The sequence below is a fragment of the Mytilus galloprovincialis genome, chromosome 11 (assembly GCF_965363235.1).
Source record: "Mytilus galloprovincialis chromosome 11, xbMytGall1.hap1.1, whole genome shotgun sequence".
Lineage (NCBI taxonomy): Eukaryota > Metazoa > Mollusca > Bivalvia > Mytilida > Mytilidae > Mytilus > Mytilus galloprovincialis.
Window position 1 is genome coordinate 71,056,838 of NC_134848.1, and position 17,498 is coordinate 71,074,335.

General features: G+C 31.5%; 2 protein-coding genes across 2 annotated transcripts in view; both read right to left on the minus strand.

Annotated features, from left to right (window-relative positions):
* Nucleotides 1-2,079, minus strand: part of LOC143050886 (ras-related protein Rab-35-like) — a 16,075-nt gene extending 13,996 nt beyond the window's left edge. Inside the window, exons 1-3 of the mRNA XM_076223992.1 lie at nucleotides 1,915-2,079; nucleotides 1,452-1,512; nucleotides 236-296 (exon numbers count right to left, since the gene is read on the minus strand). Coding sequence (XP_076080107.1) covers nucleotides 236-296; nucleotides 1,452-1,512; nucleotides 1,915-2,038 — 246 coding nt within the window. The 5' untranslated portion in view covers nucleotides 2,039-2,079. The remainder of the gene's footprint in view (nucleotides 1-235; nucleotides 297-1,451; nucleotides 1,513-1,914) is intronic.
* An 8,353-nt stretch (nucleotides 2,080-10,432) lies between these two features.
* On the minus strand, nucleotides 10,433-16,856 carry LOC143051348 (uncharacterized). Its single transcript, XM_076224286.1, has 6 exons — nucleotides 16,751-16,856; nucleotides 14,742-14,937; nucleotides 13,725-13,794; nucleotides 12,958-13,163; nucleotides 11,963-12,089; nucleotides 10,433-11,276 (listed from the first exon to the last, which is right to left on the minus strand). The coding sequence occupies exons 1-6, from the start codon at nucleotides 16,812-16,814 to the stop codon at nucleotides 11,073-11,075; spliced, it is 867 nt and encodes a 288-aa protein (XP_076080401.1). The 5' UTR covers nucleotides 16,815-16,856; the 3' UTR covers nucleotides 10,433-11,072.
* Between the last annotated feature and the right edge of the window lie 642 nt (nucleotides 16,857-17,498).

Genomic DNA, 17,498 nt, shown 5'->3' on the forward strand with positions numbered 1-17,498 from the left:
GAATAATCACATTGTATCGTAGATACACACTTGCCATGCCTGTTTAACGTAATATTGGTAAACAAACAATTACCGCTCCTATTACGTTCGTTCGCCGAGATACGTTCGTTCGTCAATATCTTGGTCATCTCTATTAAGAGCTTGATGACAACAAAAGCCGAACAACAGCAAATTGTATCTAAGGTCAACTTTGCCAGATTACGTACTGTGTTAAGCAATAAGCAATAAATCTTACCTCGGTACCATCCAAATACACTGGTAACAATGACCGGGTTCCCCCTAAGCTGTTTGTATCCCTATGATAAGAATGATCTTAGAATATATTAAACAGTAAAATAACAAAAATAACAACTCTAAGAAAATATCAAACAAAAGTCCCATATCAAATGGCAAAGTTTGTTTCATCGATACATTTACAGTCTCCTTGGTTTTTTCCCTGTTATGATAGGGTCTGCTTGCTTTATAAGAGTTGTTTTTATACTTTTGTCAGAACTGTTTAAATTATTTGTCTCCTTGGTCTGACAACATTATTGACAAACTCTTTCTCTAATAATCAAGGTTTATGTTCTCAATTATCATTAAGTGTACATTTATTTCTACTTTATCAGTGTCCGTAACTCTCTTCCATATTCAAAGGTAAAATCACAAAAATACTGAACTTAGAGGAAAATCAATTCGGAAAGTCCATAATCACATGGCAAAATCAAATAATAATCGCATCAAAAACGAAAGGACAAGAACTGTCATAAGCCTGACTTGGTACAGGCATTTTCAAATGTAGAAAATGGTGGATATTGATATAAACCAGGTTTGTTCTTGTCAAAACTTTTAATGCTTCGGAGATTCAACACAATCTAAGTTGTACGTTCACCCTCACGAATTGGTTGTCCGATATGATGTGTCGTTGTCTCTACTCACTAGCTACATGTACTTGTGTTAAGGTCTTCGATCTTACGATTAGTATGTTGGTGGTTAAAGTATGTTAAGCTTCCATTAATTTAATGATTTTTTAGTTTTCAATGTATACCAATTACTAGTATTTATATTGATTGGTAATCATCTTCATTTTTGTACGGACAATCAGAGTTAATTGGCCGTTTCAGAATCTAAGGAATCATGGGTAATTACATTGTTCTTACCCCAAAATAAAAATAACGTCACGTCATTGGTTGAATTTCCATTGTTTCTGACATTTTTAACCAATCACGACGCTTTGGTGTACGCTTTTGAAAATATTACCTAGAATGCATTAGATTCTGAAACGGCGAATTCAGTCAGATTGTTTATACGCATTACATTTATACTCTTTGAAAATAATGACTGTTCAGTAATTGTAACCGTTGTTCTAATTTTGAAACATAAACTAGTCTAATGTTTTGTATCTTGTAATGTGGTTTGTGAATGTTTATACTTTCTTATCTCAACGGATACATGTAATAAAGGGTACTTACCATATGTTAAGTTGCACTTTAGTTTTATCTACAGATATAGACTTTTCATAATAACCACAACCTGTAATAAATATCAACATATCTTAAAAGGGATTGAACAAAGGATTTAAACGTGATAAAATGGGGCTAAATTTGGGAAACAATATTTCTAGAGTCATAAACATCAATTTCCGGCTCAAGGGAGATTTTTCAAAATTTAGTTCTGAAAAATTACTTTTTCAATTCCGAAATCCGAAAAACAAAATCTATGTTAACCGCGGTTAATTAATTTCAATACAAGGTTATGTTTGAAAAGTGCAACATTATGAAAAAACATACTTACTTAAACAAGATTTTATCAAACTACTGTATATAGGATGAAGAAATGCGATACATGTATTGGTTTGTTAATATAGTAAAATATATTTTAAAATAATAGAAAAAAAACACGATTGAGCAATGCTTTATACAACATATACCATACCTATAGTATGACCTAATAATTTGTAGGTGCTGGTGGCGAATCTGTGAATAAAAACTGATTTTCCCGTAGCAATATCTCCGGCTATTACAACGATGTTTAATTTTAAATCCTTACTCTCCGCCATGGATACATTTATAATACACAGGATATAACCGCTTTGTATATCAGATGTTAAATGACCGTGACATTGTAAATGTGAACATTTTTCGGAGACATGCTTATTTAAATTTTGTAACAATATCCTCGGAATTTAGTATTTTTGTGATTTTACTTTTTCCTAATGTAGAAAATAGTTGATTTTAACGCGATTTTAGTCCTCCAATATTAGCGTTTATGTTAAGCAATATTTGAACGTTTTGAAGTGTTAAGGATGTTAACATGTTTTTATCGGATGTTAAATGACCGTGACATTGTACATGTGCATATTTGCGGCGTTTTGCATTTCATTTGCGCCGATTTTTTTCCATTCGTAAAGGTAGATTACAGGTGAATAGATATAAGAAGATGTGGTATGAGTGCCAATAAGACCTCTCCATCCAATTCATTTTATTTTTCATTTATCATTATAGACCTTTTGGACAATAGAACCCGTGTTGACTCTGGCTTTACACGATTTTATGATTCATTAGTACGATATGTTGTTATTTTTAAGGTGATGATTATAGAATTTACTCCTCGGCTCGTTTCAGTGTGCAATATGTCCATCATGTTACAACGACGTTCCAGAACAATATGAATCAAAATTCACATAAATGAACAACATTTATAACCAGATTTTACCAATGGTATAGCAAAGTACATGTAAAAGTATTGACTTACCTGTAAATGTATTAGGAGCAAATATAAAATCGGCGCAAATGAAAAAATGAAATCGGCGCAAATGAAAGAATGAATATTTTCCAAATCAGCGCAAATGTAAATAAAGGCAACAGTAGTATACCGCTGTTCAAAACTCATAAATCCATGGACAAAAAACAAAATCGGGATAACAAACTAAAACCGAGGGAAACGCATTAAATATAAGAGGAGAACAACGACATAACACTAAAATGTAACACATATAGACAAAATCCCACGAGAATAACAAATATAACATATATATATAACATCAAAACCAAATACATGAATTTGGGATAGACAAGCACCGTGACACGTCCTATCGCACTGTGAATTTACACTCAAAAATAAGAGAAAACAAACGACACAACGCTACAATGTAATACACACAGAAACGAACTATAATATAACAATGACCATATTCCTGACTTGGTACAGGGCATTTTTAAAGGAAAAAATGGTGGGTTGAACCTGGTTTTGTGGCATGCCAAACCTCGCACTTTTATGGCCATGTGAAATATAACATCAAAATGACAACACAGGACTACAATATAAATAAATTGGAGAACACAATTGACAAAGAATCACACGAACAACAGCCAACAAAAGGCAACAAGTTCAAAATTTTAATACGCCAGAAGTGTATTTTGTCCACACAAGACCTATGTGTGACGCACAGATACAAAAGTTTGAAAGCCGAAACGAGTACAAAGTTGAACAGCATCGAGGACCAAAAGATCAAAAAGGTTGTGCCAAAAACGGCAAGGGTTTTCCGTTAAGTTACCAGAAAATCCCTATAAATTAGAGTAATTTATACTTTTGCAAACAGTAAATTTAATAAAATGAATATTCAAAAGATGTACATGATAAAGCTGAAGTATTAACTAATTACAGGAAACAACTGAAATACATTTACATAACCAGACATTTGAAACACAAAAGTAGACACATCCGAATACGTTTAAACCTCTACGCCAAGTGACGTCCTATTTGAAACTGAAAAATGACGAAAAAATGACGTCATTAGAATTAGTAAAACAGAGCATCAAAAAATGAAAAATGACGAAAAAATGACGTCATTAGAATTAGGATTAATTTAAGATTATATATTTGAACTAAATACTGATATTGCATTTAATAACAAAGCACATTTTAATTCTTATTAATATAAAACTGAGGTAGCAATACGTCCCATATTTGTCGGAGTCATATTTATTTATTTACATTTTTTAAAAAGTAAACTGTACTGTCAAGCTGAGCAAGGAATTACCCTTAGCTGTTTGTATCCCTATGAAAAGAATATTCTGTAATATGATATATCAAAATGTGAAATAACAAAAATACCGATCATCATGAACATGCATAATGAAGTCTACATTTATTTCTCTTTTATCGGTGTCTGCATTCTCTACACCATATTCAATTGATATACAACCAGATGTGTTCTTTTCACAACTTTGTAAAGTTCCGGAGATTCAGAACAACCTTAGTTTTACGTTCACCTCGCGAATCGGATACCCGATATGATATGTCGGTATCTTACTCACAAATGACTTGTTTTTACAATCTCGATCTTTAAAGTATCAAGTTTTGAACCGTTAAATCGTCCAGTTTCTTGTATATATGTGGTTTTTAAATCTCAACGTCTTCATGTATTAAAGATAAACTACCATTTGTTTAGTATAAAAATTGCAACCTGAAATAAATATCAACCTATGAGCTGCTTCGGATAGAAATCGACCTTATGTAAGTGCACATGTACATGTATAAGTCTTTGATTGATTTTGGCGCATTTGATACGAAATGGACGATGAATGAGTTTTTTTAATAACAATTTAATGTTCAAACAGTTACATAATTTGAGTAGAGCTTTTTCAACCGAAATAGGTAGACAGATGAATTGATATTCATTTGCATAAGGTCAATTTCTATCCGACGTAGCTCATATCTTAAAAGGGTTTACATAAATGGATTTTAAAAGGTATTTAGAAATAAACATAAACAACAATTTCCGAGATTTTTGTAAATTCAGTTTTGAATTCACAAAATGAATCAAACATGTACAATCCGGAAACGATGGGTATGTAAGTTAACATGACCTTGTACATGTTGAATGTTTCCGGAATCATTAGTGTTTACCTTCCCTTATTCTTGTAGCGGATTGTTTTTAATCATTAACGATAACACTCCTTTTTATAAGATTTTAATGTATGCAATGGTATAAATGTTTTAACTCGAAAATAAATTAGTGTAGCACTGTGTTGTTTGGTTGGTGCGATGTATCAGCAATAGTAAGTGCAAATTGTACAATATAACCAATTAAAGAGTACAGCACTTCTGCTTATTCATATAAATATTACTTAAAGAATTGTTTAAGACTTCTACCATGCATTAGGTTATATACATAATACACCCTGTTCAGCATAGTTCCATGACATGGATAGGAAAGGAAGACCTGTTTGCATTTATAATAAAACAAAAAATTATCAAACAAAAAGGATCGTTGTGAAAATTTGATAAAAGTTGTGGTGTTGCTGAACAACTAGAAACAAGAACTAGACGCAATCGCTTCACTAGACTTTACAAAACAAACTTATTTAAGGAACAATACATAGTTCACACTATTCAACGAATTAAGTGTTATATCATAATTGTGTTTGGAACTAAAACCTGTTTTCGATTCAATTTCGCCTCTTCACACCGCCGCCAAATTTGATTGAAAAAGTTTTGTATCGACAAGATATCACCTATTCTCAATATTTACGTTTTATCTGGGCGTGAATATGCATAGCAGGAAATTCTTACCCTTTTCTCTTTACATACCCCTGCCAAGTGTGATTGAAAAAAAAGATTTGTTATGATAAGATTAAATGATATATATTTAACAATAGTACACTAATATGGTCAAAAATTCAAATACAAAAAACTCATTTTGCAAATAAAACACTTGACATAAAAGTTCAAATAACAATGAAATGTATAATGCATAACTAATACGAAATTGCACAAACTAAAATCATATCAATTGAATAAATAACAAAAAATAGCTAACACGGGGAAAAATACCCCTTTTACAACATATATTTTAATGTTCTTCCCAAGAAACATTTTAGAAAGGAACGTGGATGGGAATTAAATTCCACACAAAATGTGTGATAAATATTTGAGGTGAACAGGTCATAATGATATAACTAATCACCTTTGTATATATCGCCTGCTACTTTCTCGATCAACACTACACGTATAGATAATGGTCGCAATTTCAAGAATAGCTTTTGTTATCTTTGTAAGATATGGAAAACATCAAGAACCATACAAAAAACAAATGAATTTGCTTCAGTCTTAGATTCTAGATTGCATGTTAGTTACGTAAGCGCATCATTTTATTTGTATATTCCGTGGTGTTTGTCGTTGATGAAATATGTTCAGTGTTGTTCTGCAGTTAGAGTGTTGAGTCGATTCTAATATTATTTGTTTTTCCGTTTCTCTGTGATATATGATCTTTCGTGTGTTCGAGCTGTATTTCTGTCTCGTAGTGGTGTCATTTCAGCGATATATATATTTTTTTTTTTAAATTGTCATAAAGCGGGATGTTGGCTAACCATAAAAACACGTTTAACCTACCATCTTTTCTAAAAATGTCATTTAACAAATCAGGAATATGACAGTTGTTATCAAATAGTTCGTTCCAATGTATGTAAGGGAGATTTTCATTTTTTTTAATTTTTTTTTTAATTTTTTTTTTCGGGGGAGGTCCCTTCAGTGTTCCTGTTTCCACTTCCCCTAAAGACGATCTGTTACTCTTGAGTTTAGTTTGTAACCCGGATTTGTTTTCAATCTATTCATTACATTTGTACACTGGTATACTTCTGTTGTCTTTATTACATGTATACAATTATGGGGGCTTGGAACGAAATAAACCTTTAAGGAATACAGACAGTTTTTTTTATTGTAAAAAATGTCAAAAATACATTGAACATCTTCAAATAAATGTTTTCATTTGAATATCACCTTCTTAAGTTGATCATGTTGTACTGTATTTTGAAATAGTATCATAAACGGAACTGCAAATTTCTATTTATCGTTACACTATGGATTTTTGTAATTTCAATATTTCTATCGAAGGTTGGTAGTTCTAAGCAGACACAAAAGAGGGACGAAAGATACCAAAGGGACAGTCAAACTCATAAATCTAAAACAAACTGACAACGCCATGGCAAAAAATGAAAAAGACAAACAGAAAAAAAATAGTACACATGACACAACATAGAAAACTAAAGAACAAACAACACGAACCCCACCAAAAACTAGGGGTGATCTCAGGTGCTCTGGAAGGGTAAGCAGATCCTACTCCACATGTGGCACCCGTCGTGTTGCTTATGTGATTACAAACCCGGTAAATAGTCTAATTCGGTAGGTCAAATTCATGAAAGGGAGGGGGATTGCAGTTACGACGTAAGGAACATATCCGATATCATTTGTGAAACGGTTATTCCATAACGGTCAACCAACTCGTGATGGCGTCCGTAAAATTTACGAAGAGATGATTTCAACTTCACCATTTGGAACTCTTGATTTAATAGCTTCCTTGTGAGCAGTAACCCTCTATCAAGAAAATCATGATTGGAAATGCAAGCACGGGAATATCGTATCAATTGGGAGATATATACCCCGTATGCAGGTGCTGCTGGAATGTTGCTACTTAGAAATGGAAAGTTCACAATTGGAAAGCTGAAATCATCTCTTTTGTCGTAAAGTTTTGTTTTCAACCGACCCTCATTGTCAATTTCTAGATGTAAGTCAAGATATGAAGCCGACTTAACTGTATCTGTAGTATCCTTTATCTCCAATTCGATGGGATAGATGCGTTCCACATAGTCACCAAATTTTGAATTGTTTAGTGAAAGAACGTCATCTATATAGCGGAAAGTAGAGTTAAAGGATATTGCTAACTTCTTATCTTTCTTCCTAAGAAGTTCCTGCATGAAGTCAGCCTCATAATAATAAAGAAACAAGTCGGCAAGTAGAGGGGCACAGTTTGTTCCCATTGGGATGTCGACAGTCTGTTGAAAAACACGTCCTCCGAATGTTACAAATATGTTGTCAATCAAGAAATCAAGCATCTTGATAATATCGGTTTCAGAGAATTTTTTGTTTGAATCAGAGTGATTCTTTACAAAGTATGATTTATCCCTCCCTAAGACAAGATACTTGTATCTACGTTGGCCATTCTTTTTTATGAAGCAAAGTAATACCAACTCTTTCAATTTGTCTTTTAGTTTGGAATGTGGAATACTTGTGTACAGAGTAGAAAAGTCAAATGTTTTAATACTGTTACAAGATGAAAGAGAGTTAGATTGTATGTACTCTAACAGATCTTTGGAATTTTTAAGTATCCACATCTGATTCACGCCACCTCTAGAATAGGCAGTTTCACAATAACTTTGAAGCCCGTCTGTGATTGCTGATAAAATAAATGTTAATAATTTAGAAAGAGGTTTCGTGGAGCACTTGGAAGACCCAGCAATATACCGTTGTTTGTAAGGACACTTATGTAGTTTAGGTATCCAATACAGTGATGGAAGATCCAGTTCTTCATCTTTGGTTAAAATACCAAAGGAACAAAGAACAGACCTATGATTATCCAGGATTTCCTCTTTGGTAAGTGTCGTGAGGGTATATGTTGAGTTTCCAAGTGAATTGTCTATACCTTATTCGTTTATCAATGGTGTCCTCCACCAGTTCGAATTTCTAGAATTTTATGCGACTGTCATACAAGTGAAAAGTGTAGCTAGCTATGAAACAAGCTTTAGTCTACCATTTTCAACATATTAAAAAAAGTCTGTAACAATTCAGCAATATGTCAGCTGTTATCCATTTGATGTGTTTGAGCTTTTGATTTTGCCATTTGAATACAGACTTTCCGTTTAGAATTTTCCCTCGGAGTTCGGTATTTTTGTTATTTTTGTTATTTTTATGTTTAGTCTTCTTTTATGCTTTTTATTGAACTTTATCTTTTAGCAATATACAAATGAGAACGACAATTGATTTATTGTGTTGTGATGTTACGTAACTGTCAACGACTAGAGGAAGATTGAGCCTTACAAACATTAGAACTCCGTCACATACATTACGCCCCATTCTTTCGGTGGTTGTCGAATCTTGTATTTTTTTTGTGTGAACTGACTAGATATACAGAAAGTCAAATTTGACCTTGAATGGATTGGACAATTTTTGGTCCTTTATGGTGATTTAGCTTTTTAACTGTTTCGGTTCTTCTACTGTTTTTAACAGATATTTGGCTCTAAGCGTACTTGCTGATGGCAAGTCCAAAAAAATCTTCAGAAGCATTACATTTATAAAGTAGTATTTCTTTTGAAAATAAATTAGAACATTAAATGTTTCGTTTGAAATGTTAGTTGTTGTTTTATCGGAACCTTTTTTAACTGGTTATACGGTGTGGTTCATTTCGAGTGGTAAAAGCGCGCGGTTACATATAATTGATTACATTTACGTCAGTACCTCCGGTAGATGGTTGTCTTATTTTTAATTATATCACATTTTATATTTCTTCTTAAATGTTAATTCTTCAGGACTGTGTAGTGTTAATTTAATACTGCTACTATATGTTTGGGTTTGTACGGAAACATACGTAAAGTGAGAAAAGTTGTGTATAACCCTAGAAACTACCCTTTTGTAAACTTCTGGAGTGTTTTTCAACTTTGATATATGACCAACATGAAGCATAACCAACTTTTAGTGTACACAATTCTTTTCAATGGATACTATAATACAGAATAGTGCTCAACAATTCGAAAAGATATGTGTTTAGTATGATGAATAAATTACCGCTACAAAACTCCTTCGTCTCTTCTTCTATAATATATACTTGGACTTGTTGTAGTATTTATAGAACTCTTTCTCTGGTGTTTACTATTTATTAATTATATTTTTCTATATGATGTATACGTGGTACATTACAATGTTTCGTAGTATAAGATTTACATAACAAACAGACAGACAAATCCGATATATGTACTTAAAACAATCAGATAGGCTATGTACTTAAATAAGAAGAAAAAAACAAGATTGAGGAAAGCAATGGTTTATTTATACTCATTGAAGGTGAAAATATAATTTAATGTTTATAAATTAAAATCTGATGATAACAAAGTGCACACAAATGCAAATCTACATGTGAACTCATAAAATCAACTACAAGCTACATGTAGGACGGAAACGGCATTTTATTCAAGGTTAAGAATATAGAAATATACTTAATTTATTTTTTTAAATATATACGAAATTACATCAACACAAGAAACACATTACAATGATATAGCTTAGATAGTAAGACAATATGAGTTACAAAACAAAATAACGATACATAGATTCTAATTAGGGGAAATATACGGGTTGGTACTTAAATTTCTTACAAAGTGGTGTAAAGCAAGGATGTAACTAAGTCAAAAGTCAAATGATAAAAGGACACGCACAAAAAACCCTCTTTACTTGAAACCATTTCCGCAGTAAATAAAAAAAAGTCGGGTATGCGTAAATTAGACAGCAACCAGTTGACAAAAAAACGCAAAAACATATATATTGATAACGTTTACAAAAGTTGTGAAAAGATTGAACACAAACTGTACAATCAACTTAAAATGTACATAATTTACCCAATAGATGAATAAACGTTATAATGATACATACTCGTGATAATGATGTGACTCAAATTATCTATATATAAAAAAAAGAATATGAGTAGACCTCAGTTATTAACAGCTTTAAATACTTTTAACATACCTTAAATCGAAAAGAATGAATTTTGTTGAAAACCATCTGGAAGTTTATCCTGTTGTATGTCCTTGGATTATCTGAACTAATTTAAAAGCATTTTAATATATGTTTTTCTTTTTTCCCAATTGATGAGTTATGTGTTATATGTTTACTCTTAATATGAGGTAATCCTTCTCTAACAATTATCCAAACGTGGAAGAAAGGTTAAGACTGTCAGCGAAATGAAAATGATAAAATGTTTTTCATTACAGTATGCAACAATAAATTTTTAAAATGCATTAAAATTAAAAATAATTATCCATTTGCACACAATAATCATAGTTACTAGTATCATAGAAGCATTTATTGGACTGATTCATTCCTTACTTCAATAGGTATATGTACTATATGATTAAAATCTTGAATAAATCTTACATTTTTTTAAATGAATATGTTTTTAACAAACTGGTTAATAACAAGACCTTACTGTGGATTTATTATCGCAATGTCAACAGTCTTTAAGTGTGTAGGAATTGAACATATGTTTAATTCAAATCGGCAACATTGTTAAATTGTTCCTCTGTCTTACTTTTCTTTTCGTGTGGATTACTGTTTGATTTGACAGTGTTGATTTTGTTGTCCGCTAGTTTCGGTTTTATAGCTTTCCGATATATCAGTATTCCGAGTATCAATGTAACGAATAAACAGCTACCAACAATACCACCAATAATACCAATTGCAATCTGTTCCTGTAATACCAATTATATATAATGTAAATACTATGCTTAACTGAGTATCTTTGATCTACACTAGCCTTGAACATGTATTTGATAGGTTGTATATATGAATTATTTGTCAATAAGCGAAATATGCAATCAAACAGCTAAAATTAACTAAGATATATTTAAATATTAAAAACAATAAGACAGGTTTGCTGTGAGTACGCTAACCGGTGGCAATGTGCATGGTGTGCTTTCGATCTAGAAAGTAAAAAACTTTTCTTCGTGTTACAAATATAAATAATATTCTGAGAATGTATTGAATAAGTTATGATAAATCCGGATCAAAATTGAGATGAAGAGAGTGTTTGCATTTAGAAATTGAAAATGAGAATTAGGATTTTGAAAACAAACTTTATATAATCAGAAACTACTAATTACAAACAGAAGCTTTAAAGATATAACAATTCCAATTAGTAATGCAAGAGTGGCGAAGGATACCAAAGGGATGTGCAAACTAAGAGTCGAACATTTAATTTCATATATTACAACTGTTCAAAGTACGGGCTTTCAACCCGTTCCAGGAATGGTTTGTCAGTTTTTTTTAACATAATCAAATGTTGTATGTTGCAGGTTAACCTAATATCATGCTAAGATAACATCAAAGGACGTATTAGTTCATATAAATAAGTCCACCACATAACTCGTTTACTTACTGACGTTGACAGCAATTGTTTCGAGTTCTCTACAAAGTTCAGATCACCGAGATAGAAGTGACATCTGGCAAAGTTGCTGTTTTTGTCAGTCACTGTCAGGTATGCAGATGGTGTGCAGGAATCACCACTAAAACATATATTAACATTAGATTACTCGTTGAATATATTACAAAAGCTGTACGATTTCTTATATTACAAGGTCAGTTACAAAAAAAAATCAACCAGAACGATTTCATAGGCAATAGTGGTAAACAGCTGATAAAAAAACAAGATACAGAACAGCCTACTATCAAAACACTGTTGTGATTTCAATACAACTGACTCATATGGACAACAGAAATATATTCATAGTTATTGACAAAATGATTAACATATATTTTTATCAACTCTAAAAAGAAAATAAGTAATATAATACAATTCAGTTTTGCATATCATATATATCAAACGGATTTACAATAGTTGGTTTTTGTTTAAAACAGATGCAATTCAACATTATCAAAACAGAAAGTAAACTTTGTTGTGTAAAACAGAGTGAGAGGCAGAGGTTCTGTTGTTCAACAGAAGAGGTCGTATTGTAGTCCATCTCAACTCCTATTTCATCTGCTCAGTTACTACTTATTTCTCGTAATACGGCTTAAAGTCGGTACAAAACATATCAGCAACGCCCTTATGTGTGGTGACAATTGATCGGCGACTTCACAATATAACAATTGTCCTAAATAAGCTTATTTGAGTAGGAACAACGAAACGTAAACCTGTCTACATAGGATGGTAAATAGAAATCGTACGATACAAAGACGAATACGGTTCCCGCGTTAAGATATCATAAAATATCAAACACTCGACGGATTGGAATCTTTGTGTTCGTTCGCTTTGCTATGAGCATGTCATGTGGCAAATATGATCCCATTTCAGCTCACTGTTGATATTTTACGATACCAATGTACAGAAAAACTGATAATTCGTATTTTCATTATATGTATTCAATGTTTTACCGTGCATTGATAATGACCGGCGATGAATGTATACTGCTAGTTTCGAAATTCCATCCCGCTGAACCAGAAATAGACGACAGTTCAGTTACAAATGTTATTGTGGCCTGTCCATTCCATGTAACTTCTGAACACGACGTGGTATTCAAGTTATCACATGCTCTTACTAATTTTACAATAGAACAGGTAGGTGCAATATCTGGACTTATCTACAAAGATACAACAAATTCTTTAAACGCATGAAACACAAAATCTACCAAAAAAGAACACAAACATAAACGGAGCTCTTATCACAAAAATTTTAAGAGTAAAGATATTCGTAAGTCATATTCATTTCAGATTTTTTGTGGTGAAAAGAGTCACAGAGAAGCAAAATAATATCGTAGCAATATCATGTCAGAGATTCTATCATAAGCGATAAACATTTTTCACAGATTTCCTACTTTTCGAGAAAAAAATAGTTCTTATAATCTACTATATATTTTAAACTAAACCTATTGTCATTTAATTGTTATTTGGTTCCGTTTTTGTGTGTGTACTGCTGAAATCAAGTCAATGAAAAGAAAGAAACTGTGCTGACTAAAATTATCTAATTTGGTTTGTAATTCAGTTGTTTCCGGGTATTTTTTTCCATTTATTTGTAATTTTTTTGTAATGTTGATATCAATATATCTACATGTCAAATCACGTAATATATATTCAGCACTAGAACACAAATCTATGATCAAATAACTTTAATAATGATTAAGGAAAAGTAATAAAATACATACATATATTGTTTGACTGTCGTATACTATTATATTAGTTGATCCCTGTTTTCGAACTGTAATATTGTACGTCCTAGTAATACATAAATAACACATCAGTATATAAGGTAGTTCTGACTACGTGAACAGGTTATTTAACCACGACAATTTGTTCTTAAACGAAGTAATGAACACTTTACTGAGGTACTGTGTGTACACGTTCGAGCTACTGTTTTGTTATACAGATAAAAAAAAAATAAACACATTTAATACATTATAAAACCTTACAAACTGGGGAATGATTGATGTATTCAACATGATCAACTGTCAATCTTTAATTTTGTTACATGTTTCGAATCAATCAACTTTATTGGTAATATAATGAAGGTATGACGATCGTAAATTAAAAATGACATGAAAAACTGCATTTAGTAACAAAAATAAAAGTTTCATAAATATTGTCCATTTGGTACAATGCAAATAGGAAATTATGGACGCTAAAACGAAAAGGTTTTAAGTATTAAAACCAAATAATGGCACAATGTGTAATTACAACTGTCAAATTCAGCTTTACCTTGCCAGAAGTAGTTTTGTTTTATATCAATTATTTTTCAATTCCAAAAAAAAATTGAAGACTATGTGTTGTAGAAATTACTAGCAAAGTATATGTCCAATAAAGTTATCAAAGGTACCAGGCTTATAATATAATACGCCAGACGCGCATTTTGTCTTCATAAGACTCATCAGTGACGCTAAGATCAAAATGATAATGTGATACTCCTTTATAATTAAATATACTCGCCAAACGATGCCCGGACTGTCAATTCACTACCAGTGTTACCAGTAAAGAAGAAATAAGATAACATTTGAAAAAATGTCAATTCGCATGACCTTCGCTTTAGTAAAAACCTACGTTCATTATGTACAAGAAAAATGAAATCTTTTGCACAAATCGTTTCAGAGAAACTAAAAGGATTAACAGCCTATTGTCATGTCATGAAATAACAGTAGTGTTAAATTATTCTTTACATTAAATCTTACACTGTATTGAATAGACTAGATCCCCTTATTTGAAATATTATATCTGTAGAACCATTGCTACTTATCGTTGATGTAAAACTTGTATAGCCGGTCAATAATCCTCGGTTATCTGTTAAATCAATAACAAATGTTTCGTTCTCTGATCCTTTGTTTCCTACTGTGTATGAAACTTTACTAACAGTGTTCACATACAGATCTGAAAAATTATGCAAACGAACGAACCTTAAATGTTTTTTTCAAAATATTTTGAGTAACATTGAACAGTTATTGTCCAATTTTTTCTAGAGAAAAATAAATTTGCTTATTTAATGTTTAAGCCAATAGAAAAGAGGATGGATATTTCTTCTGTTTTTTTCTAAGAATTTATCTGGGCATTGTACAAATTCCTTTTATAAAGTTGTTGTAATCATTCCGTAATGCGGTATCAATATCGTTTTTTATTTTATGTTTTGTGATCCATTATAGAGGTATTTAAGAATAAACCTCTGCTGACGTGTACAGAACTATTTTCTCATAGAAACAAACAAAAGCCTCTGCCTTGAACATCATCAATGAGTGTCCTTTATGATATCGTAATGTGTGCTGTTATTCATTGAACTTGGTATCGATATACGATATTGTGTTGCTATTAACAACTTGAATGGAGGCAGGAAAAATTTGATAATGTGTGTAGAAACCTCTCTACTGTGGAAAATCTTGATTGTATTTTATCCACTAGACGTATTTTTGTTAACCTTTAATTGGTATTTCATTGATGTATACCATATTATATTTTATTCGAACTAAGAAAAAACAATAAAAAAGTAACCAAATTATGAATACATATTTAGAGCACGCGTATATGAAAGTGCCAGTAGTTTGTAAGTTGTAAATTGACACTTCTTAGAAACCGAAAATCTGTCATTATTGTGAATTCCTAAATAGCAACATAAATCACTTTATTTCAGTCAATAAGGTAATTTTGGGGAAAAAAACAAGCTCCGTTGATGTACATGCATGCTATTTCTCTAAGCAACAATTGAAAGATCCTTCACATGGAAATAAAATACAAACTGATAAAAAGGGTCAGCAGTATATTGAAGCCAAAAAAAAAATCTAAAATTTAAACGAGATCATACGATACACAATATAAGGCATTATAAAGTGAATATATACACAGTGTGCTAGTCACTAAATAAGTATTATTGCTTAATAAAGTGTTTTATTTTCTATTTCGTTTATACACTGATATATCCCAACTTTTTTAATTTATTGCTTGTTTTGATAAATACAATGTATGCAAGGTAAATGTATACGCAATTTTTGTAAATCTAATTAGTAGTATCAATATAGTAAAACGCTCCCTTCTAGCTGAACCCTTGAATCATTTCTTGGAGAGACCCAAAAGTGGCAATTGACATTAGTTTTGCTCAAACAACGTTTTCAAGTGGTATTACTAGCTTGACTTTAAAGCCCTTCAACAAAATTCGACCAATATTACATGGCATACCTATTAAATGTTTGAATTGTTATCGCTGCTTTGAATGTGCCTAAGATTTTTACCAAATACAATATATTTATTACACGTCGATTGGGAAACAACAAGTTAAATCGCTATTATCAAAGAAGTGAACATTCATGATAATCGGCATGAAATAACCTCGTCAAGTAGCATTTTTGAATAAAAATGTACCTATTGCTTCAAAATAATTAAATCATTTGCTGTTCATATGCACTATATATTCTTAGACAACTGATGCTGACTGCGTCAAATTAATATATTACAAATTATTAATCCAAAACAATCCCAGTGAATTGGTTAATTCCATGATAAATCAATTGTTACCATGAACGGCTGAATGCCAAAAGTTTTGAAAGAAAGATATTTCAAAACGCACTAGGAATAACATCATGTACATTGCAAACATTACCAGGAAAGGTAGCTAAATCAGTATTTATAGATACATAAAGTAATCACATACGTCATGTACATAAACATATACGTAAGCAGTTTAAAACGGTATACAAACCTGTAATTGAGTTTAACTCGAGTCTAACAGTCACTGGATTTATAAAATAAGGAGATGTTCTCATCCAGATAGTTCTACTTCCATCAGTTCCGTAAATACTTACTTCGTAGTGCTGTAAGAGAAACGTTCAAGCAATAGGACTATTCTGTTCTATATATTAAAGAGAGGCGAAAGATACCAAATGGACATTCATCTTCATAAGTCGAAAATAAACTGACAACGCCAAACTATAGGAAGATGTGGTATGATAACAAATAAGACAAGGTTCCGCCATAGACTAATTAAACGACCATTACACTATTTACTATTACATATAACTTTTCGGCATTAATTAATGAGGACAGATCAAATCGTTTCGTAAGTTATAAAGGTTTATGCATGACATAAAGAAACACTATTCTAATGAGAACATCTTTGCTGATTTATTGCAGAAACAATAAATGAAAACCAGTTATGAAGGACAGTTTCTAAAACAAACATTACATGTGGAAGGTTTAACTAGCTATAAAACCAGATTTAATCAATCATTTTTTTGACACAAGAAAATACTCGTACCAAATCAAAAATATGACAGTTTTATACATTTGTTTGATGTGTTTGAGCTTTTGATTTTACCATTTGATTTGGGACTTTCCGTTTTGAATTGTTTTTACCTCTTCCTTATTTGTATATCGTTTCATGCTTATAAATTTTCATAAAAAATGTTTCTCTGTATATACTATGGTTTTATAAAGAGTCCTAGTGGTTG